Consider the following 27,169-nt stretch of genomic DNA (forward strand, 5'->3'; position numbering starts at 1 on the left):
AGCTCTCTTCCCTACAGAGTCTTAAAATAGTATTTACACAGACAAAGGTTTTCAGCTTCGGGGAACTTGTCCATCACAGCTGTATCACTGGCAGGTCACACAGGAATTGGTTTTATACACATTTTTCCCCTCACCTCCCAAACAACCGCTGGGCTTTCACCCTCAGGCAACGCACACTCACCCTGGAAGAAAAGAAATCCCAGGGTACATCCAGCCTTTCTCACGGGACCACAAAACAAAGAAAAACCCCTCCCAAGAACTTAATACAGACGTTCAGGCTTCACGGTGTCTGCTGAGGACTCAGCAACGTGTCACCTTGCAGGGAGAGGCCACTGCCTTTAAAGTCCCCATTGTCCTCCCTTAAAATTGAGATTATTAGTGTGGCAACTGAAGGAATTCCAGGTGACATGTTTCAAATTTACCTGATCTTTGAACTCTGCAGAGATGAAATAAAGACTTCAGAAGAAGCCTTCTTATCTGTGTAGGAAGAGATATAAATCACAAGAAAATGTAAATACACTGAATTTTTTTTGTGACTGTTACTTGCATTTAAGATGAAAGTGAATTTATTTTGTATCTACAATATTTAAGAAGTTAAAGTCTAAAATAACAGACCTAGCAGTTTTGTCCAGAGTTGTAGTTAACGCAATGGCTAATCCCATCAAGGGGACGTTAATTGGTGTCTAGATGCTCCTTTTCATAGCAGCAGTAGGCCATAAAACTTAATCCTTACCTCCTCTTTCCAGCATGTAGCCTCCGTGTTCATCAATAAAAGTAATGCTATTCATTAAGTATGGGAGTAATTACCTATGGCTCCAACAAACAGGACTGCACAAGTGTGTGCCAGTATGAAGTTGGCTTTCAGGATAAATGTTGAGCACTGAAACAGAAGCTACAAAGCACTAGAGAAGCGCTGGGTGGTTTTTTGGTGCATCCCGGGATGCTCGCTGACAAGTCTTACCCTGAAATGGTCCTTGGGGCAATTTAAGGAGCGATTGGGACATCAGTGCCGCAAAAACGCATCCTCCAGATACATCTGCACGGAACATTCCATAGAGATTAATCCAGGTAACGTCCGGGGCTCTGCTAACTTAGGCAGGACCAAAGTCTGTCCTAAACCAACCTCCCAACAGCGACAACCGTGGCACAGCGCAGCCAGGTGCAAAGCACGGCGGCTTTGGCACAGCCGACCCCTCCCGGCGCCCCCGCCAAAGCCCTCGGCAGGCTGCAGAGACGGGGGGTGACGGGGCAGTGACGGGGCAGGCGCCTCCGTTCAACAACTCCGACCGGTGCCACTTTTCCTGTGCTAAGACCTATTTTTATGAATGAGCTGGAAAAGCCTGATGTTTGTGCTCTCTGTACTTGTTCTTGACACAACCAGAAAATAGGGAACAGTGATAACAGCACTAATAATAGTAATACAACTAATAATAGGATTTGACTTCTCAGTAAACATTTACTCTGCTGCCTTTTACACTCAATGGTGTCGTGTTTTGTTGCCAAAGAGTGAACTCCACAGAAGATTCATCCAGCACCTTTGCATACCATGGTTACTCAGCCTGGTTAATTCAACCATTAACAACTCTCTTATTTTTAGAGACAATCAAAAAAATCAGAGAAAAAAAGACGTATCTGTACCATCAATGCTTTTGACACAAGAGATGACCATCTGCCCCCCGTCCCTGCCTTGGTTTCTGGAGTCCTCCTCGCTGCGTCTCCCTCCACAGCATCATCTGGGTGTCGTCCTCCCCCCGTTCACACGTTTGGGCACATCACAGTTAGAAACTGAGCTCTGGGGGAAGCACCAACAGCCAAACTCGGAGTCAGAGTGAGGGTGTTTTGCCGGAACTCATTTCTGTGAGCCATTATGATTTTGAGCCACCTAAATACTGAACATTAAAAACCTTCCAAAGGATGGAAATGGAAAAGAACAGCAGCTCCACTGCCAGACCTCGCACCGGCAAAGCCACAAAGCACCCCGGGTTGCCCTGACTCCCTCCTACGCCTCCATTTATCAGGTCTGCTTCTCGACTCGGATATCTGTATCTCAAGACCATAAGCATAGCTACAAAAAGAAAACAAACATCTGCTGAAGAAATGCCTCATTACCAAGGTCAGAGGAATCTCCAGGGAGTTCATGGGTTACGCGTTATTTTAAATCACTCTGGCACACCGGATAGCTTCATGTACTTTACTGGTATAAATATATATGACATACTGATTTGGGAGCACGGGCCTACACCCTCCAAACCAGTTCTTCAGCAGAGCAACCTCATTCAAACCCCCCGATGTCGGGGAAGAACGTCCCTGAGCTTCAGGGGGTTGGGATTCCAAAGGGAGCCCTTGGCCCCGAACAAACCCCGGGTAAATTCGGATGCTGCCAGGCCCTGCCTGGGGCAGCTACCCCCGTCCCTCTACTCCTGGGATAACGCAGCAAGAAAGAGTTATTTGACAAAGGGAAAAAGAAAAGCTAAACCCAACTCTTCTTACTTTGGGGGCAGAGGAGAGTAAGGAAACACATGACAAAACCCCACCGAGGTCCTCGAGGAGGAAAGCCACATTTGGAGCTGCGCTTATCACAAATTAATCTGTAAGGGAAATAGTCCGTAAGCCAGTGGCTAAGAGCTGCTCACGCGCTCTGATCACCAAGAGAATGTAAACTAGTCTGAAGCATCACTTTAATACACTTATAGGTCAGACCATGCCCGGTATTTTCTGCCGAGCCCGGGAAGCCAGCTATAACCTGCACGTGCGTTCTCCTACCACCACCAGACAGACGAGCCCTTCTCTGTCCAGCAGTGGAGTAAGCCAGGACTTGGTTTAGCCCCTCGTCCGGAGACTCGCTAACCAGGAACATCCTTCTGGAAACTGCGCTGTCCCAAAGCTATAGATTCACTTCAAGCAGCTAACAATAGCATTCCCAACATTTTTACTGTATAACATGATAATTCATGTGTTGACAGTTCTGAACTCTATACCAGATCTGAAAAAGAAATTAGAAACAATCTTTATGAACTCCTCAGTATGCCAAGCAATTGAAACCGCCTCATAACGATATAGGACCAAAGCTAGAATATTAAAATTGTCATTAAGTGGAATGCACACGAAATGCTAAAAAGTCTTTTGGCAAATTATTTCTTGATATAATGACATGCTATAGACCTAAATCTTAGTACAAGGCATGAAAAAAGACAGTTAAATCAACTTTGTTCATTTAAATATAATTTTAAAAGAACGGGTGTTCGTCTCTTTATTGCTCAAGGATTTTTATCAATTTCTTTAGCCCTCATTTATTTCTCTTCTTTACTCCCACAGGGATGCAGTTTGATTTATTGGGAATTAGTTCTTTCAACTCATGAATGCTTTAAACTATTTTCAGATTAATCATCCCAGTATCTGCTAGCGCAGCGAGGAGAGCCCCCGTTCGACCTGGGTGTTCACATACACCTGAAGGGCTCCCAAACCCGCCCGCGTCCTGCGGTATCAGTTGCTCTCTCATGGAAACGGGCCCTTACGACAGGGACCTGGGGCTCCAATTAACTTTTAAAAAACTTCTTTTGAGACGGCCTCATCCTGCAGGCGTTATTTTAGTCACAGCTCTACCGAAGGCAGGTGTCAGCTTTAAAGCGAGGTGGCTCCCCAGCTCAGCGGTGACACACGCACGTGCCGATGCTGCCGCGTCCTTATGGGGGAGGGAGCAAAGGGAAGAACAATTCTGTTTATTTAGTGAACTGACTTCCAGTGCGGCTTCCCCGCTCACTGCGACCGCTGGCTCAAGGCTAACAAGGTTTTCCCCAACCAAGTGGAGCTGCCCCTTGGTTTTGTCCAAAATACCACGTACCAGGGGAATTTGCCAGGATGCCATCGGAGCGTGCAGGGTTCGCCGGGGATGGGGAAAGTCACAGAGGGGACAGGAGAAGAGAGGAGCGCTGTGCCACGTTCAGAAAGCGCCAAGAGGAAGGAAAAAGGTTTCTGGTTCTCCCTCTGCTCGCAGTGCAGAGTATGGCTCATGACTTGAGACACTACAAAAATCTGTAAATATTTGAAAATTGAATAATAACTCGTTAATTATAAATTTTAGTTGAGAACCACTTCAAAACGGAATTGCTGTTTGACAGTTGATGAACTTCCAACACTGCAGCCAGCGAAACGGCTGGCAGAACAGCGACAGCATCCCTCAACGTCCTCTGGGCACCTGGAGAGACCTGGGATGTGCAGCAGCACCGAGACGGGCCAAGGGGCCGGGGGAGCCGGGGCTGGAAGAGGCAGCGACGCTCCGATGGGAGCCAGTAAACTCCCAAACTTTGCTCCAGCGCAGAGTGAGGACTGATCCCTACAGCCAACGTCCAGGTGAGGCCGGTGGGGACTTCAGGAAGGACGTTGTAAGCATGTCACGCCGATACGGAACCGTTTGTTTGCTCTCCTCCCCCATGGTTTTGCCCCGGCACGCCGCCTCTTCCCGGCACCATGGAGGGGTCGGGGCTTCATCACCTTCCCCTTGGCGCACTCTGAGGGATGCGCGAGGGAGGCGGAGGAAGCCCCTGCTGGGCCCCGGGGGTTTGCGGGGCATCAGGCTCCAGCCCAGGTGCAGGCGTCCCCCCGCCAGCCCGGCCGGAGCGAGCAGGGCACTGCGGGAGGGGCTGCGAGAGGAATCTAAAGTAAAAAACGTCGATTTACCCACAGACTCGGCTGATTGCTGATTAATAGCAATCACATACATAAATCTGGATTAACCTGGAAACCGGAGGCACTCAACCTGCCAAACACGCCGGGCTGGTGGGGCTGGCTGTGTGCAGGGCTGTCTGCAGGGCTGCAGCTCAGGCCCGAGCTGGGCCAACAGTGGAGGCTAGTTTTAAGACGATGGAGCAATGCCAGCTACCCTGGCTCGTCTGGGAAAAAGCAAGTACTACCCCTCCTCCCCGGGGGGGCAGAGCTCAGCTGCACCCACCTTCCAAGCGGACTGATGAGCGGTGACGTTGACTGAGCGTGATGTGACCTTCGGCGCACGAGCTCTCTTCGGCGGTCGCTCATCGCATGCCGCATTCGAGGCACATGCTCAAACACCCCGCAGCAACCTGTTTTAAGCCCCTCCTCTCTTTCAAATTAACCTCAGGAATATAATCTATTTATTTATATCAATTTAGTCCCATCAATTAATGATGACAAGGCAATTAACTAGAATGCCAGACAGTAAAAAATAACCACATAATGCCTTCTTTAGAGGAAATCTATTATGTAATCCCAATCGGTCTTCATTAACACAAAGTATTCCAGTAAAAGGTAGTAATCTAGTTATGGTCTGTGAAATATGAAGATCTGCAAAGTAATTTTTCAGAATTAAGGGTAAAGTATTTTTAGCAAATGGAAAGGAAACATTTTTGCATTTTTCCTGCAAACCTGTGCAAAAACCCGAGAGCGTGCCATAACATAATGTACCAGTACCGAGCAGATTGTGCGATATCGCAAAAGAGGCATTAAATTAGCCATTATCACTACAACGAGACGCAGGGCGGCTTCCTAAGCATCTCCCCTCCCCACACTGTTTGGTTTCTGGACCCAGCCAAGAGCAAGACAGCGTCGATTTTCTCCATCCCTCGTCCAACACTCGCTGTGCAAAGACACAGATGCCAGCACCAGGAAAATGAATCTCAATCTGCTAACTGTAGCGGTCCTCAAACACCCTGGTTTGGGGCTGAAAGTGTTCAAATCAGCGTTCCACAATTTTCTTCAAACGATGATTGAACATACCACTCATCCTCTCCTCCCCGCGGGGCTCAGGACCACCCCAACGGGAGGATGCCACGATGCGACCTGACCCTGACCCCTTCCTACGCCGCCGGCTTGAAGAACTGAGCAAATGACTTGTGCACAGAAAACAGAGACTTCACTTCTTCCCCCCGATACTTAACATGACGCCCTCAGAATAACACCTCGAGTATTTTAACGATACTGATCTATCGATTTACGTATTAAAGATCCAATTATTAGAAAAATTAGATGAGAAGCTCACATGAATCCACGACACAACCAGTTTCACGTGGAAACACACATTTTCCAATTTTAAGCCTTATTCGCCTTCAAACTTTATATTAATAAACAAGTAGATAAGAGAGAATTAAACCCAAATATAAAAATCCTGCAAACAAAGAACACAAACAAATATAGTCAACCACTTCTCCAAAACATGCCAAAGCTGTTAAGCACTCTTGACTTAAAATTTATAATGAAGCAGCTTAAAAAGTCCCGAATTCCTACAGGAATGTGTTTACAATACAAACTCAATTATTGTCTTATTTCGATGCTTATCTTTTCTTATACCCTCTCAGCTCATCCTACTTTCACATTTAATTACATTACAGTATTTTTAGTTGAGATGAAATTACACATTTTCAGATTAATTTAGCCTGAACTAACTTCTGATAGCAGAAAATCCTTTTTCTCTGATGCCCTAATTTGAACCATCTAAGTTAGCATGAATCACTCTTTTAAAGCTCACGTTGCACCCCCCCATAAAGCTGCACTTGGTGTCTCCAAGCCCGACGCAGTGCCCTGGGCATCGAAGGGTAAATGTTTGCCCAGTGTGCTCTGATGAAAACCCTCCTGTTCTGCTCTTTCCTCTGTTATTTTTTGAGCCCAGGTTGACACAGAAGAGTCAGGCAGTGACTGCTCCCTACACGCTGGCACGAGAAACGCTGCTAAGAAAGGACCTTTTCTGTTTGTTTATAAAAGCACTAAAAAAACCCAAATTTAAAAAAAAAAAAAAAAAAAAAAAAAGTAGAGTCTTGTATATGTTTAAATACACAAGATTTCTGGAAATAATTAAAAAATGTAATTACAATTTCATTCTGGCTATTGACTCGGAAAAAAACCACACCAGAACAATCCTCTCAAGTACTTTCTTAAACTGAATTATTATAATCCACAGTATTTTCCCTTAAAGCGCAGACATTTTACCACTCGGTGGGGGTTCTTTGGTGTCTTTGCAGCTGAGGTATTTGCTATCATTTCAGCTTTGCAGCGATGTGTCCCCCCGCCCGTTATTTTCACCATCTGTGTAACTGTGCCCGAAGATGGAGACGGACGATCCAGAGGCGTTCCAGGGATGGACACTCGTCCCCGGCGGTTTATACAAAGCCCTTCTGGGGCATTTCCACCTGGTGAACTCCAGGGTTTACGATAATAACTAGATTTTTCCCTGCAGTTCAGGAAGCCCTTTACAGCGGCCGTGCTTTAGGAAGGAAACGCCCCCCGCTCTGATGCCGGTGGGGAGGACGCTGCCGGCTCTGGCCACGCTGTCCCAGAGCCCGCACTCGGCTGCACCCGCCCGGGGGAGCGGCCGCCCGTCCCGGGGTCCCACACGCGTCCGCTCCTGCCGTGCCCTGAACGCTCTGGGTTTGCAGCACTCCGAGGGAAATGTGGGTTTACGGGGATTTGTCATCTTTACCAACTTAAATAGCCATCCAGATGTTTCATGTTTCCCTCAGTTCACTTACAACCACCAGGCTCACAACCAAAACAAGATTTATTTTAGCGAATCAAAGGGAGATGTTCCTGTAATGAAATTTCAGGTCTGCAATCAAAGGAGAAGCACAAGTTGAGAATACAGGCTGAAAACACCCCCGACGACGAGCTCCCCCCCAAAGCAGCCGCGTGCAGCCCCTCTCCGCGCAGCAGGACCCCCCCGCACCTGCAGCTTTCCCGGCCGGACGCCTGGGAGCTCCCGCGGGATCGCCGGCACAGCACCCTCCGCCCGTGCCAGGAAACCCGGCCTCGCCCAGGGCTCCCACGCCGGCTTTAACCCAACCACGGACGCCGCAGTTTTCCTCTCACCTGCCTCCCACAAGTTGTTATCTGACACAACTGTCAAATCCCAAGCGTGTTTAAAATCTGCTCTCTTAATGCGCCGAGCTTAGAGACTCAATCAAATTCTTGTAACCGAGGTGTAAGCTGTAACCGTGCTAGCGCTGCCCAAGGCTTTCACTTTCTAAACCTTGACCAAACTAAGATTAACATCAGCAAGAAACTAAGATCAAACATTGGCTTCCATATAAACCACATAATCTGAAGGGAAAAACACCCTACTTATTTCATCTTTTGCATACGTTACCGAGAGCGCACTAATGTCAAAGGGCAGAAACCCCCCCTCCCACAGGTGCCCACTCCAGCACATGAACTAACAACTGCGAGACCATGCCTGCTCATCAGCTGGGTTCGTTGGGTTTTAATTGCCACGATGATCAGTGTTAAATACTTGAAGAATCTCTGAGTTTAAGGACACAACTGTCACGGTGATCCCCCGGCCACACCCTGGGACACTGGCCCAGGCTGAACTCCAGGCAACGCCTGGGGCTCCCAGCGCTGTCCTGGACAGCGAATGACCCGAACACAGAAATCCCGGATGCAAACTGCACGAACCCCGAGCCTGCGTGACTGACTGCCCTCCGGGGGGTTTCCCTCTCTTCTGACGGCTGTTGCCTGTGCAATACAGGAATTTCTCCCACGCCCTCATGAACATGAAGTATTTCTATTAAAGGTCCATGTTTTTACGTTCCAAACACAGCAGAGATTGAAAAGTTCCAGACGCTCGTTGAGCATCGCTCCCAACAGCCACAACAGGCTGCGCTCTGATCAACTGCTCTGGCTGAACACTCCTACGGTCACCAAACGTGGTTCCGGCGCCTGTGAAGTCACCGACCTTCGGCTTCACCCAACTCCTACCGCGGCTGCGATACGCTGATTGTGCAGCCGAGACGGGAGCCCAGCCGCCCCCCGACCGCCCGGAACAAACACCGGGAAAGCTGGGAAACAGGACACCCTTCTTACCAAAATGTCAGCATCTCTTCTCCTGCTAAGCTTTGCCTCAGACACCTCCGTAAACTTTTGGGAAGAAGGAATAAGGAAGCCAGAGACGATAATCCTGCATCCTGCCTTGTTTAACGGGGCCCCAATGCCCCAGAGAAGATCTTGTCTTGGCTTCTGAACGCGGCCCTTGTTCAAACGCTACTGGAGCATCTCAAGTAAACTACTTCAAGTAAACTTGGTATTAGTTCAGAAAGTCCGGAGAGCAAGTGAAATTTTTTGTTTGTTTTGGTTTTTGGGGTTTTTTTGTGTTTTTGTTTTGTGTTTTTTCTTTTTTAACTTCAGATGAGACTTCTTTTGAAGCTGTCAAAAGACTATGTTGCCATTAGTGGCTCCTAAACAGTGGGAAGCAGGATTAATCATTAAAAATAGATTAAAAAAAAATATCTAAAATGCACCATTTGCTTGTTAGCTTGAATGTCACGAGGCCATTCAGCAGAAACGTAACAGGGAAGCAGCACCGAGAGCAGCACAACAAAAGCAACAACCACTTCTCTAACCCGACGGAGCTCCCATGGGAACAACAACAATAAAAAAAAAAAACAACAAAAAAGAGGTGGTCAGGCCTTAATCTCTTCCAGAGTGCTTCTCTTTGCAAAAATCTTCTTGCAGGAGGCAAACATGAGGATTTATGAAAAAAATATTAAAATAAATCAGAGGGGCAGGGCGCTGGGGAGCCCAGATCCCAGCAAAGCCAGTCGTGCCCCGGCTCTGCCGGGACCCAGCCAGGCTGCGGCCACCGGCCCAGTCGGGCACTGTAAACTGCTGGAGGATCTCAGCCCAACAGCGACAAAGTTAAAAAAGTAGTTAAAAAAGAACTCCACGAGGGTGAGGGTAGGAAAGCCTGACAGACAAAATCCCAGTCTGTGCCACGTACATCCCCAGGTCCATCTCCTGCATCTCCTGTGTCCTGGGACGAACAGCTGACAGCTCTCCTACCCGATTCCCGAGGCACCACAAGGAATAAGTACGGTTTTCCTGGGCGCCTGATCACACACAAAGCTCAAGCAACTGACGGCCAGGTCAAGTAGTGACTCAAGATAACTGTCGAGTTTCATCCCTCGCTCTTGGAGGAGACTTCCCTGAACTGCAGGTCAGAGGAGCAGGCAGAGGTCGCAACGTGCTTTCTTTTAAGTTACAAAACACAGAATAGGGCAATAATATGTGCATTGGGAGGTTTTTAGAACCAACAATTCTTCCAGTGCTTAAAACAGTTACTGGCTTAGCTGGCAGGGAGCGAGTCCTCCAGCGCTGGTGTGACCCCGCAGCACGTCCCCAGCACTGCTGTCCCCTCCCTGCCTGCACCCACACCAGCCCTGGCACCGAGCCCGCTCCACCAGCCTCCAGCCACGAAACCCCATCCGACAGCGGGGGCTTTGACAGAGGCGGGTGGGCTGGACAAAGGAAGCTGTATTAGATATAACGGCCCCTTCAGACCTGGGATCTGTGCAACAGCACTGCAGGCTTTAGAAGTGACTTTTTTTAAATTTCAGGAGTCAAGGAGATGAGAGGGAGGACTGAAGAGAAGAAAATGAACAGAGCAGCGTTTAGAAAAGCCTGGGAGTAAACCTGGAGGGAGAGAAGGAGGCAAGGCAAGCAAGCAGAACGGTGATTATGAAATCCTCCGGATCTTTAATATCCTAAATTTAAAGCGAGGCGCAAAACAATTCACTGGCACTGTTATCAAAGGGCACAATTTATCAAAAAAACGTTTGCTGAGCAATTTAGAGCCGGTTAGCTCTCCTAACGTGGTTGGGGACTGTGAACGCCGTTGAGCAGGCAGAGGTGTCCCCACGCCACGCACGGCCGGGCGGCTGCAGCTGGCGCCCAGGAGCTGCGTCGCTTGTCGCAGGCGCGTCCCCTCCCAGGAGCAGAAGCGAGGTCGGGGCAGTGATGGGGAAAGGTCAGGACACAAGAGGAACCAAAGGCCCAGCCAGAGGGAAAGGCTGCGGCACCGTGGCATCACTACGAACGCCGACGGCTGAGGAAGGGCGAGGCAGCCTCCGGAGAGCTCGGGGCAAGTAAGAAATAAGAAATACACCATGTTCTCAAAAAAATCCAACCCCAAATGAAACCCCCAAGGCCACAAATCGTAGGCTTCTCTCAAGACTCTATGGGTGCCCTTGATGTCTGAGGATGCTGTGCTGGACACTGTCCCCCTGAGGTTTTTCCCAAATCAGACCCCCAAGAAGTTCCTACAATAACTGAATTTGGAACATTTAGGATGGCAACTTCTGTTCTGAAGGCAGCTCTTCTGTGTTTCCAAGCACCGAGTGGATTACAGCAGGAACAAACCGATCCGAATGCAGAGGTCTTGGCAGGTGCCTGGGAAGAAGCGATGTCTCGGTGGTGGCTGTCTGGGAGCTGTCGCATCTGCCCTGCACTTGTCGAGCGCTCGACGAAAGCTTTGCATCCCGCGGCACCGATACGAACAAACGCACCAGTAAACCAGAGAGGGAGAAGTCAGCAGCCAGAGAAATTATGACTAAGAAGTCGGCAGTTTCTCTCTCCTCCACGATGGCAGCATTGCTGGCTTTTAAGTTTCCCTCTAAATATTGCAAAGGAGAAATAAGCAGCAGGACAGTGAAAAAACCTGACTCTCAGCCGCGTTTCACCTCCACGTTAGCAGCTGGGACACACGATGCTCAGTGAACCGAATCCCCCCTTACACACAAAACATTTTCTTGGTAACTGGTCCAACAGTCTCACCCTTTCTTAGCTGCTCACAAATCCTGTTACACAGCAAAGATTTGTACCAGGCTTTAAATTACTTACTGTACAGAAACCCGGCAACTCGGCCAGATCCTGTTGTGAGTCACCGGTAGGCCCGAGGGCCCCGAGAATTGTAATCCTCGTTCCAGCAGCTCCGTGGAACAACCCCAGGTAACGTGTTCCCACCACATCCTGCCGTTTCAGAAGGTGCAGACAAAGCCTTTCAAAACTATTTGGGGTTACTGTCACCTTGGCGTGCCCCGGTGCTTCCAACGCCTCTGCGAAGGCTGCAGGCCACGGCCCTGCCCCACACCTGGCTGCCACGCTCGGTCCTAGCCAAGGCTGCTGTGAGCGAGCTTTGGGAGGCTGCAGAGAGAACTGATGACACCCCAGATAAATCGAACAGATGCTCCTGGACACACTAACAGAAGAAGTTTTGTGTCTTAAGACAATGTACAAAGATTCTCTTAATTATCACTTCACTTCCTTTACTTGTAACCGTGTAAATCAGCTCCTGTTTGCTCGCTGCAGCAGCAAAGCACAAGAGGAAGAGCCTTTTAGCCAGAGAGACTTAAATAAAATAGAGGGAACATCCCACAAATACCAAAGTCAATTAACTCATTTGTTACAGAGCAAGAGTCCTGCAGAATTTGTCCTCTGAGTAGTTTATTTTAGCTAATTGCTTATCCAGCACGAAGATCTCCCCTGTGCTGCGCAAGAGGCTCAGCTGATGAGAAGTGAAAGGTCACCTTCCAGAGGGCACCGAAGCGACGGCGCCGGGACGTTCCGTGCGCCGCTTTGGTCCTCAGACCCACAAACCATCACACAGACCACGGAGGGAGAGGAAAGCGCCGGTAACCTGCGGAGCCCTGCGGGCAGGGCGGGCACCGGCCCCTGGTTTCTCCAGGAAACCACGGGGAGGCACAGCTCCCCTTTCCTGGACAAGCATCTCCCTGAGGATGGGAAGAGAAGGCTGCGGGTAAGACGCCACAGCCGAGGCTTTACTCCCCCCTCTGCCCGTCTCCAGCGCTTGATTCAAAGCGACACGTTCGCCCGTCGCTTCTGTTTTACAACAGCGCTTAAAACACCACCGTTCCCCGGCAAAGGTGGCGTTCTTCTGCCACCTCCGTCACTCCCTCAACTTCTGCACTGGTGTAAGATGAAGCACAGACAAAACCAAATGGCTTAATACCACATTTGTAAACCCCTCCTTTTTTAAACGTTATTGGAAGACAAGCTGAGCAGAGCTGTCAGACCCACTCACTGTCTTCCAGCCAGCCGGAAGATGGAACAAGTACAGATGTTATTAGTCTCATTAAAATTTTGTAAATTAAACAACGAGAGGGAACAGCCTTATTTATCTTAATTTAGTTCATCGTTGACATGTATAAAATAAATACAGAAGTAATACTATGGGCACAATTCACTCTCACTAGCAGCAGCAGGAGTCACACAGAAGCACAGGCAGGGATGCTGCTGCCTGCCGGGAGCGGAGCCGGACGGTGCCAGCCGACCCCCGGGGGCTGCTCTGGTGCCTCTCCCCAAACGCTTCCCCGCTGCTGAAACCCTGCGGCAGGCGCGCCTTGACGTGGGGGTGCATCTGTGCAGAGGGCTGTTAACAGCCTGCAGCACCTCAAGGCTCAGGTGTGACGGTCCAGCGATCCCCGGCTCCATCGGAGGAGGAACGTGGGATTCATCACCTCCACCAATTCCATATTTCTGTTCCCAAGAAGCCACACACGCCCCTCTGCGGCCGCACACTGGGTTGGGTGCGCGCTCCAGCACCCAGCTGCTCCCTGCCCTTGCGGGAGGAGATGCCACTAGCACTATCTTGACCAGTGCTCAAGAAATTATCGTTGCTTGATTGTCTTAAAAATACAGCCACGTTGTTTGGCAACTGCATGCCGCACGTGGCATTGTTAAATTAGGCTAGGAAAAACCATTCAGATGGTACATACCGGCACATTTTGGCTTCACAGCGAGAAGGCAGGACAGCTCTGCCAGAGTCGATAGATTTTACTGTTCGCTTTGTAAAAGTGCCAGGCATCTGAGCAGCAAGCAAACAAGATGCCCAGGATGACAGCACACTGGAGAAGATGGGAAAAAACAGTGTTTTCCAGGTAAGTGAAATCATTTTTAGGTAAAACTTCCTTTCTCCGAATTAAAAATAATTCCTGAACTGTGGGAGAAGTTTTAATTTCACACCACAACAGAGGTGAGGCAGGAGAGGGTGAGGAGGGATCACCTCTGGCAGCTACGTGTAGGGAGGATCCTGGGAAGCCTCTTTGGCATCGCCAGACCCCAATCGAATGCCTCAGCCCCCATCCCCGCGTCGGGGCCAGCGAGGTGGTCGCAGCAGCGCCAGGCGCATCCTCGCTGGACGATGCTGAAAAGAGGAGGAGGAGGAGCGCGAGGTGATGCTCACTTTGAGAGCGGTTGGGCTGGCGGTTTGAGAGTCACCACCAAGGAGACAACAGGATTTCTGGCAGGAAAGATTCCAGTTCTCACGTTCCACCGGGAGGCTCGTGATGGGCTTTTACTGCTGCTTTATTTCTCTCAGAATCAATAGAAAACAATAATCCTGCGGCCAAACATAAATCACATCGCAAAACTTGGCGAATCACCATGTGGGACACCCCGGGACGGCGCCTTTATTTAATTCCAGAAATGGCACCGTTAATGATTTCGCAGACCCCTGTTCCGTGGCACTGGAGATCTCCACCCCAAGCCCACGGAGTGCGGCCGCCGCTGGCCGAGCCGTTAAGGTTTATTGGTGGCACAAACGCACACGACGCCGATTCCAGCCCCCAGCAACCCTCTGCGCCTGTCGGCAAAGCCTGTCCCCACACAGGCCCCTGTCCCCACACAGGCCCCTGTCCCCACACAGGCCCCTGCCCCCACACAGGCCCCTGCCCCCACACAGGCCCCTGCCCCCACACAGGCCCCTGCCCCCACACAGGCCCCTGCCCCCACACAGGCCCCTGCCCCCACACAGGCCCCTGCCCCCACACAGGCCCCTGTCCCCACACAGGCCCCTGTCCCCACACAGGCCCCGACATGAGCCCGCCCTGCGCCGGCTGCACCGCAGCTCCCCAAACCCCTTTTTGCTGCTTGTCCTACTGCAAACACCCCTTGGGGCTGCACCGCCCCAGCCCAGGAGCGCTCTGCGGGGCTGCACGCGCTGATCACTGGGAAAAATAACGGCAGGTAGAGCAGCTGCGTCACGAGTGGGAAGTTAAACACTTCTGCGCCCAGCAAACAGCTCCAGCAGACTCCAGCAGGGCCCTTCGTTCTGCTCCCGGCCGCCTGGGGAAGGGGTTTTCTCAGGAGCACACTGCCAGCAGCCCCAGAAATCCACACGGGAGCTGCAAGCTCGGGCTGGCCCCGCGTGGCCGAACAGAAGGAAATCCAGCACAAATCAGCTAAGGAAAACAGGAAAGGGTTTATCTTAATTAACAGACTTCCCGCTGCCCTGCCCCGTAAACTGTACCAAGAACTGGCAGAAGAATTGTGTCGGTTTGCATTCTGTCAGTAAATGACAGCAAACAAAAAGGCATGGTGGAAATTGTCTGAGGGCGTGAGATTTAAGGTACATTTTTAATTAAAACAAAAAGACCAAAAGCTGCGATGCAGCGACATAAAGCAGATAATTTTACAGCTGGATGGTCTCCCTCTGATGTACTTGAAAACCATTTTTAAGTGACATAAAGTTTAACATACCGGTACATCTGCCTACCCACCAGATTCTACATGGAATTTCAAATGTAATTATATTAAAGTATTGTTACAGTGCGCGTAGCAAGAACGCCAACCAAGTGTAACTCCAGCAGAATTTTTGCCAGATTTTTGTAAATTTGTGTTTCTCAGGATGAGGAAGAAAAAAAACCCAAAAAACCAACAACAAAAACTGTTGCCCTGTATCTGTGGTCCCAGCCTTTGTATTTAGCGCTCACCACCGACTCCCCCTCGCTGGGACCCAGCAGGTCCGGGCGCTGCTCCGGCGTTTCTCGGCGCCGCGGGTGGAGCAGCGCGCGGGTGGGAAGTGGGGAATTCTCAGCGCAGCCTCGGCGCAGGCAGCCAGGCTCGGGAAGCCGGAGCCGCGCTCCCCGTTGCTACATTATGCACAAGGAATCTCCCACAAGATTTTCCTCTAACTGCAAGCACGGGGCTGTGCAGATCCTGGAAAACCAGCCATGTACCTACAGCAAAACACATAACGCCACACGGAAACGGAGCACCGCGGGCGTAGCTGTCTGTGGGTGAAGCCCAGAAAAGCAGCAGCAGCGAAATGGAAAAGTAAGTCCCTCAGTTCCTGATGGTGACAGGATGAGCAGGGCGCTCAAAGTTACCTTCGTTATCACGTTGAGATCGCAGAACCCCAGCAAGGACTGTGGGGCTCTGAAATCGATGCCTCAGAAAAGGGGAGGGTGAACTGCAGGAAACCAAATCTGATTTATCAGCCTCAGGAATTTATAGCAGCTCACAGAGGGGTGAGCAAAGGGTCGGGAAGACGAACTGGAGAAAGAGCCTCAAGTTTTGAGCTGAAATGAGAGTGGGCAGGAGCAAGCAGCAGCCTCGCACGGGCATCCCTCCCACAGCACCGAGATGTGTGCGGGGCCCCGCGCTCGTCAGGCATTGCCCTAATTAAACCCACGTGCACCACCGGCGACAAACATCCCTCACCAGTTCACTGCGACCGCAAAAGGCCTTGTTCAGAAAGCTCGGAGGGAAGAGGAAGAAAGAGGAAAGCACAATGGGAGGCTGAAGGTGGCACCTCACAGCAGGAGAGAAGAAGCCTTTTGCTGTTTAGGAACACTAGAAATGAAAGCAGAAAATCTTAGTGCAAGGGACAGAATCTTCTGGGAGAGGAAAAAAGGAGTAATTTCACATTTCTGTAAATATGCAGCAAGACCACAACCCCTTTAGAGACTTCAAAGGAGACTACACGCCTCGCAGCGTGCACACGACCAGCACGTAACCTGCCAGCTACCAGGTTAGCAAATCATCCCTCCTGCCACAGCAAGATAAAAGGCTGCTCATTACCTACAAACACTGTTATTCAGCACCAAAAAATAATAATTTAAGAAAAATCAGCCTTTGTAGTCAGCTCCTCATCTTCTGACAAACGTGGTTTGTTACACAAATCAATCTGTACTCTTCCAATCTGACTGCAGGTCCCTGGTGATGCACGGCTCCCGGCTGCTCCTCACACACACGGGGCCCAAAAATCCTCCTCCCACCACCAGACTTCCAGCACACGCCTGCTAACGCACCGATGTGCAACTGGAACCGTGCTATTTGCCACAAATATGATGCCGTCCCCGTCTGGACACAACGCGCTCCCTCCACCAGCCCCTGGGCACCCGTGGCTCCGCTGGCCAAGGACGGGGAGAGCCACGATGCCCGGCTCCAGCCCAGCACCCCAACTTCAGTGCCAGCTTAGCTGGAGGGAAAAAACTCTGTCAATAAATACTCCCAATAAATAGTTTATTTTTAATCAGCTGGTATTTGCAGGCCATTAAGATGCAACAAGCAGTCTCAGGCACTCCTCCTGTACGTTGTTTTTGACACAGAGAATGTATTGGAAAAAATGAAGGAATATCATTAAAGGTTAATTATGAGCAACTTAAAGGTTATTTTTGCATATCTCACCTCCTGGACAAAAGATGCTTCTTCATTACCATACCAGAATATAAATTAAGTTGCAAAGCCTTCAAAATGCGACAAAGACTTCAATTTTGTTGCTGTTCAAAACAGTATGGACAAATACAAGTTTTCCCAGCCCTTCCGCAGCCTCCACGCCTTGCGTGGAAAAGGGCATCTCCAAAGCGGCCCACAAGGGCCATTAAACCCCCCACCCTTCTCGGTGCCCCTCGAGCTGAAGCATAAAATGCATGAAATTACTGGATGGTCTGGCAGGTCTGGTTCCAGCCATCAGGAGCCCCAACCCAAAATCTCTCCTTGCACGCTTTTACCTGCTCCCACCAGGATGAAGGCAGCTCCTCTCATGTGGCTCACAGCTCGTTAAACCCAGATAGCACAGTTGACACAGGGGGACTCGCTTGTACTGAGCAGCCTCTGAAGCTCTCAGCATCCTCCCACCCCCGGTGGGATATTTCTCAGTCAGAGCCTGCCCAAACTCTGAACGTCAGTTTTGTCCAAAAATGAACCCCACGTATTTTTCTGGGCTGTCTCTATCGACAGGAAAAGCTTACCAAGCCTCACCGAAGGCAGACAGTAGTTTGCTGAACAACTGAATCACTTCATTATCAGGGAACCACTTTCTCTGGTGTTTCCGTGTTTTCTAGGGTTCCCTGACTCTCCAAGCCCCTGCTGTCCAGGAGCCCCCGCTCGCACCCGCTGCCCAGGCTGGATCAGTCATGGGAAGGGTTTGCATGAAATTCTTGAAGACCGTCAACTGATCTGGGCCAGGGCATCCCGATGGCTCCCAGCGATTCTGCTGTTAGGTCACGTTAAAACAAATGGGGTGAGCTGCTGAAGGAATTAATTATTGGTATCTCACAGCCCTGGACCACAGCGGCTAAAAATCTGTATGAATCAATGCCTCTTAAAACCATCTCCGTACTGTTTATCCTCTTCAGAGGGGAAAAAAAAAAAGAAAAGAGTAGGAAATACTGAGAGCAGTGAGAAGAAAGTGTTGAGAGTCATGAAATCTTTAAAGTGTAAAGAGAGATGTGCCACATTTAGCAGGGATTATGTCAAGCAGCATCCCAAGCCAGAAAGAGCTGACAGCACACACATTGCCTTTCATGAAGGAAAAATAGGTCATACGCAACCCCAAACACCGTGTAAACAGAGTTTCCAGCAACACCAGCAGAAAACCCCAAATTTCGGCACCTCGCACAGGTGAGGTTGATGGTCCTGGATCCCGCGGCGAGCACGAGCTCCACGAGAAAGCGAGGACCATTAAAACGTGCCTTGAAAGCCTGAACAAGGCTTCCAGAGCATTTTTATTTGCGACAAGCAGAAGGGGAGATGGACAGAACTCTTGCCATCCATCGCAAGCGCTGGGCAGTCGTCTTTTCACGACCTCCAGCCCACACCAGTTTCTCCTCAACGCGGAGCCTCCAGCCGCCCTCCCAGGGGCCAGGACACCCCGGGAGCGGCATCTCCCGATGCAGCAGGACGAGGCACAGAGCGCAGGAGAGCCGCCCCGCGAGGCAACGGCCTCACGCAGTAAATGAATTCCAAAGCACAATTGTTTTCCATCTTCATTTAAACCCAACCTTGGTTAATCTCACTTTAATGACATAGGAAATGGAAATTCCCTTAATAAAATAAGTTATGAATATTTATTGCCCTATTTTTTACCTGAAAATTGAATAATTCAATTAACTTTACTATTAATTATTTAATACAAAATTAATATACTGCAAGATCCTAACTCATCTTTAGAAAGGCCCCAATAAAGATATCCAAGATAAAACACATTCCTTAGGCTGGACGGCCGGGCAGGTAAGGCACGGGCCGTGCTCCTGGGGTGACGGGCAGCAGGACGGGAGAGGCGAGGCTCTGGGGACAGCACCCAGCACCCTGCCCCTCGCTGCAGAGTGGGGTCTGTCCCCCCCAGCCACCCCCTGTGTTGGCGGGGTCGGGGGGTGCTGCCCCATCCCTGCCCCATCCCGCGGCACTGGCAGCAGGGTGGGCCAGGCTCGGCCCAGGGCTCCCCACGCACACGGCGACGCTCTCGGGGCGGGGCGGAGGGGGGACACAGGCGCGTTTCTTCTTACTTCTACATCCCCCCCGGCCGCTTGGCTGAAACAGTAATTTTATTAAGTTTTCCTGCCATGCTCCCTCTAAATCTCATTGTGGGCTGGAACCCTCTGCTCCAGCCTAGGCACAAGCCCACATTTAACATAACAAATTGAATTTCTCAGGAAATTTCAAAACTCCGGAGCCAGCAAAAATCTCTAAAAAAGTAACAGAGGAAAACAACAATTGTTGTGAGTGCATTTTCAATCGGGAAAAGTGATTTTTAACGAGTCTAATGCAATCTGCATCCCCTGTTTTAGTGACCAGCATCAGCAAACGTTGAGGTGAATAAACCGTAGAATAGTCCTCTCCAAGACACGGCGACTATGACACAAGAAAGCCGGGTGACTTTCTCTGTTGTCTGCTACCTTGGCACGCCCTGCGGACGTGAGCTGGGCCCAGCTTCCCGCAGCCTCGGCTCACGGGGCGGCCACGGAGCATCGTTGCTGCCAGCCCGGGGCAGGGAACGGCTCTGCCGGGGGGAGTGGCCGCGCAAGCGGAGCTCGGCCGGGCGTTGTGGTCGTTGCCGCTGTTATGAACCAGGTCCCGACAACTCTGTGATTTATTAGGTTGGGATTTATCAGCGGGAAACGCCGCCCAGACCCCTGTCCCTGCCTATTACACCAAAAGCAACGCTTGTTCTCCTGAAGCCAGGAGAAGGGAATTAAAACGCTAAAAATAACCCAGTAGGTAGCAGAAGTAAAACTGAATTACCCCAAATGCATACTGACAGGGTATGTAAATCGCTATTGATTTGCAGGAGCAGGCTGTCGCCCAACTTTTTTAGTTGCAGAAATATTAATCACTGCCAAGTCTCACTGCCTAAAAACGGCATTTGGGCTCTTTCCGGGCTGAAAAACCCCCATCTGGGAATTTCCCCAGCCGCTTCGCGTATTAGTACGAGTGACGGCTCATCACGGTGCCAGCTTCCTGAAACATTTCCCCAGAAACATTCATCTCTTGGGCTTTGCGAGGAAGGAAACAAGAGCCTGGCGCTCGGCGCCTGCCCACCCAAAGCCTCTGGGCTTGCTGCACACGCAGCAGAAATGTAAATGCAGCGCAGGACGGGGCACGGACACAGCCCAGCTGCCTTCCCCGCTGAAAGCAACCCCGCAGCTCCCGGGCACGGCGAAGCCTTTTCAGTGGCCTGAGCCTCGCTTGTCAAACACCGGTGAAGCTACAGCGGATCGCTCAAAGCTATTTTTAAAATACTCTAAAAATGATAATTACAGAAGGCACCTGGAAACAGATAAGCAAAGTATCTTCATCTAGCAGAACGTTTTTGGACTAAGAAAGTCAGCTTTGCCACTGAAATTCCAATGTAAATAACAATTAAGTTCTACTTGATGTACAAATGTCAAGTAATTTTTTTTTTTTGTTGTCACAATTTGCATTTAAACTTGGAAATGTCAGAGACTTCAGCCTTGCTGCATTAGCAGAAAGCTCCCCCAGTTCACCCTGCTGACTGGAATACCCGCTGCGGATTATCTGGCACATGATCAAGTAACCAAACACCATTTCAAGGAAACATCAAGGTCGATGCCTTGTGAGGTGTACTTGTTAATTTATGTTGATAAACTGGAGTGCTCAAAAGACTGTTGTACTAATATTCCAGCATATTTGTATCAGCATATTTACCAATTAGAGTCATTCAACAAGAAGTTTCATAAAAAAGCAGCTTTTCGAGACCTTTAAAAGCTTTCTCATAGCTCCTCCAGTGCCACCCCAATGGCTTCACAATGGAGGTTCCTCTTCCGCCCGTGACCGAAGCAACACCCGAGTGGCGCTGTGCCCTAAGCACGGGAGCGTCTTGAGGAGGAGGAGAGGGAGACATTCAGAAACGGCAGGTGTGGCTCGAAACGAACTCTTCCTCTTTTGCCCCCCATGCACTAGCCCAGTAGCCAGAGCGGTCTCCAAGCCCGGCAGGTCACCCGCATCACCCCGGCTCGGCGGCGGCTCCCTCGCAGGAAGCTGAGCTGGAACCGGGCAACGGAACCCCAGCGCTAACGTCCACCATCGCCACCTCCCGGGGCGCGTCGCCCAGCTGCTCAGACCCATCTAGCGACGGTTCCTCAAACCACACGACACATCACCCCTTCAGAAACTCCATAAGCGTCTGTGGTGCGATTCACTTTTATTAATTTTCTGAGATGAAATTAAGCAGCACCCACAGCAGCAAAGAACGGGGAGTGTCCCAGTTCAGTGCTGGATCGATGTCATTAATTCTGTAATACCAAGAGCCCTGATTGTATGAACTCAGCATTTAACTCTTCCAATTAATTTTTTTATTTAAAAAAAAAAAAAAAGAAAACTAACTCAACGATTTAAGAAGGTCCTTGAACAACAGTCACAACTTTCCTTCTCCTGGGACATTCTTTCCTTCAAGTGTAAACACACAGGAGGAAGGTATTGTAATATTAATCAGAAAATTATGTTCAGGCATTGCCTTTAGCAAACCAAACTCTTAAAATCATAAAACGCTGCTACAAAAACATTTATAATCTCCTATCTTTAACGATGCTATGTATACCCAGGCTAGTTAATATGTTTCCTGACCACTTAATAGGCTTATCTGGCAAAGGTTCAGCAAGAAATTATTTTGCATTAATTCTGAAACTTGGATTACCAGGTCAGAAAAAAGCCTTCTCGAACATTATCAAATTACCTGCCGTCCTGCAGCCAAGACGGGGAGGGAAACAAAGCATTTACGCACTCACCAAGGTGAGACGCGCAGCTGCCCTCCGCGGGAAAGGTCCATCTAAGGGCCCTTCAGCCACCGCAGCAGCTTTGGGTCTTGGAGAACCATTTGAGAAAGCCCTCGGGTTTCAGATGTCTCCCTTTCTGGGTATTACAGACACATTTTAATACAATTAATGCATTACTTAAAGATGTCCCCAAAAATACAGAAGAGACTGGGGCAGGAAAAAGCTAAAATTACATAGCTCTTTTTTCCCTGAATTTCATGGAAAGTAGGTCCTCTCCGTGCCCCAACTGCCCTTCTCCACCTCCATCCTCTCCTCGGTTGGGAGCTATGAAACACCCAGGGAATCAGTCTGTGCTATCCGTGAGGGTCAACACCAGACCTCACGTCTCACTAATTTCTGCCCCAGCTAATTGCAGAGGGAGGCGATGCCAGACCCAGCAACAAGCTGCTCGGGACGCCTCTGGCGCCGGGTCTCCACGGCGGATGGCGATGGGATGCGGGACGCTAACAAAGGCTTTTCTCCCACCTTGGTCCCAGCAGGCTCCCCCCAATAACCCTTCCCTCTTCAACAGAAAAGGGGTGGACTGGGGAAAGGAAAAAGAGAAAAAACCCTGCAACATTAGAAAGCGAGAGTAATTTTTTGCGTTAGTGAGATACACGGAAACTTTGCAACTCTGAACCCAGCCGAAACGGCAGGAAAATATCTGCAGCGAAACTTCACGTATCGGTTCCCAGGGGAACAGGGGAGTTAAACATTTATGGCAACGCGAAGAAGACATGACATTTACTGAATAATAAACTGCAAACATGTCTGTTAATGCGGCTTTTTGGGATCTCCTCGCCATCAAACACTTAACCCCAGCAAGAAAAACACCAAAACGCAAACAATCCCTGTGACTGTATGTTAAACAGGCAGAGCACAGGGGAGGGCTTTGTGCTTTTTTATTTATTTAAAGTTGGAGGCTGTGGGGAGCACTGTCAAGATAAATAGCCTGCAACCTCGCTCAAAGGCTTTCAAATCCGTTCATCTGAAGGGATACGATTAAATCCTGAACAATCGGGTTAAAACTTTAACCTGTCAAGATTGCAGCTGTTCCATTTTTAATCAATCTGATTTCATTCAATAAAATGCTCATTAAGTCAATTAATGAGAGTTTGGTGTCACAAGCCATCAAGCATGACTGGGAGTTTTCACTCGGTGGCCAACGCATTGATTAGTGAGTCAAGTCATCAGTGAGAATGAGTCAATGTGCTGAAGCGTGAGCAACGTTACCTTGTTTTAGGGGAAGTTGTTAGCCATTCTTCATGCTTTTCAAACGTTATTAAATAAGCTGCAATTTCCTGAAAGAGAAATGCAGAAAGAAAAAAAGAGTTATTGGCATGGCTGTGTTAGAAACTGGAAAGTTTTATAACAGAGAAGTTTTATAACAGAGACAAGGAGTCGCCAGCCCCGGGTTAGGCCTGCAGCTTAAATCAGGTTTTGACTGAAATAGCGCGCTCGGCCAACGTTTGTATTCGCGCCACCAAAGCCAGACTTAAATAACATAACGAAGAGATGCAAATGAGGAAAGGGATTAACATTTTCCAGCACGGACAATTTTCTGGTAACTCTGGTGACCGCAGCATCGCCGAGAGCCTGGTGTTACGTCAGGAGGCAAAGGGGAGGACAGTGACAACACGGACACGGGAAGCTAAATTAAACATTTATAATTAGAACAGCATCACTGCAGAGAGAATTACTGAATTATTAATCGTTGCCATAAAAAGCCAGCGGGTGACATCAACATAAGTCATCGCTCCCACTTGCAGGAATGATACGGGCGATTACTTCCAGATCAGAACCGATTTGTTTGCAGGAAATTATCGGTGACGGCGAGATAATTCACGATGGTGCTTGTCCAAACGCCTGACGAACACGGGACGGCCCCCATCCATTTCCTGGTACAAACCCTGAGCGGCTGCGGGGGGCCACAGCGCGGCCGGGCTGAGCATCGTCAGCAGCCCGGGAGAGGCCGGGGCGATCCGCGCCCGAGCTGACGGGGGGCCAGTGACCGTCCCGAACCACCACGGCTGCTGTCACCGCACCAGCAACGTCCCTGCACCTAGAGAGGGCCAAGGACTCCTGGGGCTGCACTCCACAGGCTGCTGCAAACAAGCTTTTTCTCCCTCCCCATGAAGATATACTCAGAAAGATGTAGGGTTTTGATGGTTCCCTTCCAAATGTTGCTTCCCAGCTGGTCCAGAGTGTCCCTCTCAGAGAGACCTTCAACAGCAAAAGCTCTGCAGAAGTCAGCGAAGCTGCCTTGAACGTTCAGTTGCCTCAGATTAGACCCCAAACCCACGTGTGGTTGGATCGCCAGAGCTGCTGCAACAGAAGTGTCTACAGGCTGCGCCATCGCTAAGGGAACACACACACAAGAAATGGGTCTTGTGACCAGGAGATGATTTTCCTTTTTTTTTTTTTTTTTTTAAAGATAGTTCTATATAAGGGTTGTAGCTGTATAGTACCAAAGCTAAAAAAATCCACAATGCTCTCCAACCAGCTGGCCCAAGCATCTGCTAGAGCCACAAAATGCAATTATATTACTCCCAAACGAGACGTAAAAATATCTTGTTTCCAATACTCTTGGTTTTAAGACTCATACTTAATGTCCTCTGGGTATTGCAGTGGTGCCAGATCTCCATGTTATGTACTTTATTAGAGTTGTGTGAATGTCATATTAATGACTCCTAACCAACATGTTTACACTGCCAATAAATTCTCCCAGAATCCACCGCCGCACCCTGCGCTTCCCAAGCCCGACTCTGCATTTTTAAACGATCACCGTAGCAGCAGACGACGGAGCAGTGACGCTTCTACGTGAGCCAGGAGGAGGAGCACTGACACGAAGCTCCGAAAACGCCTCCTTCTAATTTCTGGCTAATTGCCATGTAAAATTCAATATCAAAACAACCCGGTGCAGCCCTCCGCCAGGACGCCGGTTGCTGGCACAGCATCTACACTCGCGCCCTTCCCTGAGAACACGGCAAGCCTTGCACTTTCACAGGCAACGCAGTTGAATCAGATGCAAGTGCTAAAATTCAGACACTGCACAGCCAAAAAGGTCTGGCCCCACGTTTCCATCGGGCTCCGAAGAGGCGTTGCCCATCGCTTCCCGCAAGAGCCACCGATGCAGCGTTAACTCACGGCTTTGACGCAGGCTGTGAGCTGTAGAGCCAACCACTGATTTCATGTGTATATATATATAAAAAAAAAAATCAGGCGAAAATACTCTGCAACTAAAATTCTTCAAAAAGTATGAAACTTCAAAAAATGTGAAAACAGATTTCTGCTTTTTTTTTTTTTAAGCCAGCACAGTATTTTCACCAGAGTGCTGCGGTCTGCAGAATTTTATTCCCAACCCATCCCACGTTATGTCCTTGACTTGCGACGCTACAAATCTGCGTCACCTCGCACCTTACGGCAAGATGAGCTTTGGGGATACCGAGGGACGAGCACCCGCGACGCCGAAGAGTGAACTCTGCGCATCCTCCCTAACGGCCGAGTGCCCCGGGCGCCCGGGGCGGGTGGGCTGCGTGAGCAGGCACTTACAGAAACAGATCCCTTTGGTGCAGAAACGGATCTGGCTGATTCACCCTCAAAATCCTGCAAGAACAGGCAGTTTGTTGGGCTTCAAGATTAGCAAGGGATTTTGCCTATTTCCACTGAAATTCAACTTGCCGTAAGGAGAATATAGCAATTTTTAACTTCTGTGGCTGAATAAACATACTGCTATAGCAGAGAAAACCCGAGTATTTCAGGTAAAGGAACGTCAATTCTACCCAAGGCTTGTTTACTTCATTCCTTCCAGCCCACACCCCGTACGCTCAAAATCTTCATCCCCAAACCGTCAACGATGGGAGGAGCTGCCGCTGCATTTGGAGGCAGAACATTTGCGTCCCCGCGGCCAGCCTGGGCCTGCTCAGGACTCAGCTGCAGAGCGAGCTGCAGGCAGCGGGTGACACCCCGAGACACAGGCACCTTACCGAGGGGTGTGGGCAGCTCCCACCCCTGCCGCGGCGGCAGGACGGAAAGCCACAGCTCCGGCTGGGCTCGAAGCTGGATCTTCAGACAACTCAAAACGTATAATTCAATTCTTCTAACCAGATAAAAGTAGGATCCACATCAACTAGGATAGGAGCTCCCCCAGGCTTTCTGCTTAATGACATATTACAGCCTGATTTCCCTCCTCCAGAGGAAATACCTTGGATAACAAGGAAGATCTACCTCACGGCAGCGCTATAAATTAACACGTAGAGCAGAGCGCCAGCCAGTCCTCCACGCTGCCTTCCATGCCCTGAGTACTCAGAATTACAAAGACTGGCGTGCAAAAAAAACCCCAGAAAACCCCTCCTGCATTATCTGCTCACCCTGGCTGTGCCTCCCTGCAACCCATCGCCCAAAGCACCGCGTCCTTCACCAGCATGTCTCGGCACCGCCGGCGAGGGGGGGCTGGGGCACTGTCAGAGCCAAAACCGGGCCCGTTGAGCCCGGACAGGGTTTGGGGTCGGGAGAGCTGGTGCCACCGCGGCCGAAGGCTGTCCCGGCCACCCCGCCCCGCGCAGGCAGGAGCGAGCAGGAACGCCTGTTTACGGTTTGACACCCATGTGCCAACTTCTGTCATTGCATCAGCACTGTGGCCGGGGAGAATCATCTCTGTCTGCCACCTCCAACTGGAACAGAACCGGGAGAAACAGATGACTCAGGGGCAGACACACACACACACAGCGCCGGGCAAAAAGGCAACTTTCCACTGAAAGGCACATCCTGGGCACTGGGGTGAACCCCAGACTGGTGCTGCACCGCAGAGCGCTGCCTTCCTAAGGGAAGGGAGAGGAGAGCTGCACGCACCAGGCGCAGAGGAGCTCGGAGCCAGACCCTGCGGTCAACGCCCGTGGCCTGGGTGGAGAGAGCCTGTCCCGGGGATGGGGAGCCGGGGATGCCGACCCCTCTGCCGTCAGCAAACCCCCTTTAAATCACGTTCTTCAAGCCTTCTGCTTCCTGTACCTACACAACTTTGTGTCCATCACCCAGGAAAGACCCAGCAAGCCACGGAACCCAGGGCTGGCTGCAAACAGATG

At 50.1% G+C, this 27,169-nt stretch overlaps 1 protein-coding gene across 11 annotated transcripts in view; it reads right to left on the reverse strand.

Moving 5' to 3' along the window:
• Nucleotides 1-27,169, reverse strand: part of CAMTA1 (calmodulin binding transcription activator 1) — a 305,462-nt gene that overhangs the window by 203,018 nt on the left and 75,275 nt on the right. For all 11 annotated transcript variants that reach the window (XM_074893063.1, XM_074893065.1, XM_074893060.1 and 8 more), the window contains one exon: nt 23,322-23,389. In XM_074893063.1, the coding sequence (XP_074749164.1) occupies nt 23,322-23,389 (68 nt within the window). The remainder of the gene's footprint in view (nt 1-23,321; nt 23,390-27,169) is intronic.

This window comes from Strix uralensis, chromosome 23 (assembly GCF_047716275.1).
Source record: "Strix uralensis isolate ZFMK-TIS-50842 chromosome 23, bStrUra1, whole genome shotgun sequence".
Classification (NCBI taxonomy): Eukaryota; Metazoa; Chordata; class Aves; order Strigiformes; family Strigidae; genus Strix; species Strix uralensis.